Source organism: Plasmodium gaboni, chromosome 11 (assembly GCF_001602025.1).
Source record: "Plasmodium gaboni strain SY75 chromosome 11, whole genome shotgun sequence".
Classification (NCBI taxonomy): domain Eukaryota; phylum Apicomplexa; class Aconoidasida; order Haemosporida; family Plasmodiidae; genus Plasmodium; species Plasmodium gaboni.
This window is the reverse complement of record NC_031491.1, coordinates 563,302-566,025: the sequence shown is the minus strand read 5'-3', so window position 1 is coordinate 566,025 and position 2,724 is coordinate 563,302. Positions and strand designations below refer to the sequence as shown.

Genomic DNA, 2,724 nt, shown 5'->3' with positions numbered 1-2,724 from the left:
GTGTTATAAATATATGAAAGAAAATTATGAAAGACTATATGATTATTTATTAAAAGAATATGAACTTTCAATGACAAATTTAGTAAAAAAATTATTAGAACAAAATATAGATATGAATAAAGATGGAGTACAGATATTAACACGTATAAGAACAGATGCATTAAAATATTTAGCTAAACAAACAAATTATGATGAAATAAAATTTAGTTCAGAAATTCAAAAATTATGGAAAGAGAAAAAAAAAGATGTACATTTATTTATAAGTCCAGGTACATTAGAATATTTAAGAGAATTAAAAACTAGAGGTTATATATTAGGTGCTATAACAAATGGTGATTCTGATGTAAATGAAATAAAATTTTTAAATGAAATATTTTCATTTGTTGTTAGATCTATGGATTATAATTTTGCAAAGCCAAATGTTGAAATATTTAATATAGCAGAAAATTTATTAAAAGAAAAAAATATTAATTTTCATGTAGATGAATGGTTACATGTTGGAGATGATGTATATACAGATATTATGGGAGCCAAAAATAAAAATATTAATTGTGCTTGGATTACTATGTTTAGAGAAGGAAGAGAAATATCACATAAAGAATGGTATTCATATCTAAAATTAAAATATGAACAAAATGATAATAAACAAACTTTATCACAATTTGATCCATATGCAGATGGTCTCTTTGCTAAATTCAGAAAAAAGGACGTTGTTCTACCTTTTGATTATATAGATATAGAAATAAGACACTGTCGAGATTTAGATAGTATCCTTTCACAACAAATAAATAATTAAAAAAAAAAATATATATATATATATATATATTTATTTATTTATTTATATATGTATGTATTTTTTTTTTAACATTTCATATTTATATATTTTTTTTTTTTTAATTTTTTTTGTTAAGCTCATATTTTTAAAATATATACACATATATATAATATATATGTCTATCCATTTCATATTATTCTTTTTTTTTTATTTTATTTTTATCTATCTTATATATGCCTTTCACACATATATATATTATATATAATAATAATGTGAATGGCCAAACAATATGTACACATAAATATATATATATATAGTATAACTTCCACATATAATATATATGTGGATTTTTTTTTTTTTTTTTTTTTTTGAATATTCTTTATTATATCATTTCTTTAAACGCGTAATAATTTTTTTGTTGCAATTTGTTAAAATGTAAAAGTTAAAAAAATAAAATAAAATAAAATAAAAATATATATATATTAAGATTATATGATTATATTAAATGAAATGTTTTTTTTTTTGAGTGAAAAGGTATCTTATATAAAATATAAATAAATATACATATATATATATATTTATTTATATGTATAGTTAAACATATATATATTTGTCATCTTGTTTTAAATGATCTATTTATAATTTCTCATGGTCTGATGAACCTGGATAACTGTCGTCCTCAGAATGAACTGAACAACATGAAATATCAAAACATGCATCTGACATACTATCATCATCTGACATACTATCATCATCTGATATGTTGTCATCATCTGATATGTTGTCATCATCTGATATGTTGTCATCATCTGATATGTTGTCACCATCTGATATGTTGTTACCATCTAACACATTATGATGATTCGCTCCATTTGTGTCATTTCCATATAGATTATCTTTATGAGATGACAATTTCAATGCTACCATTATATCATAGGTTTTAAAAAATTGATATAATTGTGTTACGTCCACATTACATATATCACCAAAATTTATTATATCATTTTTTTGTTTTAAAGCATTAACAATTTCTTCCGTTTTTTCTGAACAACATATTATAGATAAGGTTGATCCCATGAGTGCATTTTTTTTATCTATTTTAAAGTCTACAATTTTTGATAAATATTTTTGACATACATATAACATATCCTTTGTTGTGATTTTTTCAACATTAGATAATAATTCTTGATAAAAATTTAAATTTAAATTTTTTAAGCTTAAGAAGATAGTTTGGCTAGCACGATCACTAACAGTTTCTTGATTATTAAATATACTATAATAAGCACTACTTTTAGCAATAGATAATTCATTTTCTTTCATTTCATTATTACAATAATATTTCAATATTTTTATAGCTTCTTTTAAAGCACTTATTATATCACTTGATCTATATATGCGTAAACTAACTTCACCTAGAATACAATTATATTCTAATGCACATTCATATGCAAATCCACCTCCTCTAATACTACTATATAATGGTCCTTCTGTCATTGAGAAGAATTCTCTTAAAACTAATAAGCAACAATAATATTTATTATCATAACCAGCTGGTGCTTTTATAGTTAATTTTAAATAAGAAACATCAGTACTTTTAATTCCACAAACAACACCATTATATGCTTTATCTTTAATATAATTCATTTCAAAAGGTTTATCATCTGCTTCAAATTGTGTATCTAGATATTCTTTTAAGCTTTTATGTTGATTAGGTCCTAAAGAAATATACATACCATTTGTATCTTCTTCACTATTCATAATATCATGTTTATTGTTTATTGTTTGTGATTTTGTATCTTCTTCACTATTTATAATATCATGTTTATTGTTTATTGTTTGTGAATTTATATCTTGATCAAAATATTTAAATGATTGACATGTATTAGTCATATCAGAATTAAAAGAAAAATTAATAATTGGATTATTTATTATATATTCTTGTGTTTCTT

General features: G+C 21.6%; 2 protein-coding genes across 2 annotated transcripts in view; one reads left to right on the top strand and one right to left on the bottom strand.

The window, feature by feature from the left end:
• PGSY75_1118400 (putative haloacid dehalogenase-like hydrolase) overlaps positions 1-796 on the top strand; it is a gene marked incomplete at both ends in the record, with an annotated part of 879 nt that extends 83 nt beyond the window's left edge. Inside the window, one exon of the mRNA XM_018786306.1 lies at positions 1-796. This exon is cut by the window's left edge and continues 83 nt beyond it. Coding sequence (XP_018641101.1) covers positions 1-796 — 796 coding nt within the window.
• A 615-nt stretch (positions 797-1,411) lies between these two features.
• Positions 1,412-2,724, bottom strand: part of PGSY75_1118300 (putative insulinase) — a gene marked incomplete at both ends in the record, with an annotated part of 4,518 nt that continues 3,205 nt past the window's right edge. The window contains one exon of the mRNA XM_018786305.1: positions 1,412-2,724. This exon is cut by the window's right edge and continues 3,205 nt beyond it. Coding sequence (XP_018641100.1) covers positions 1,412-2,724 — 1,313 coding nt within the window.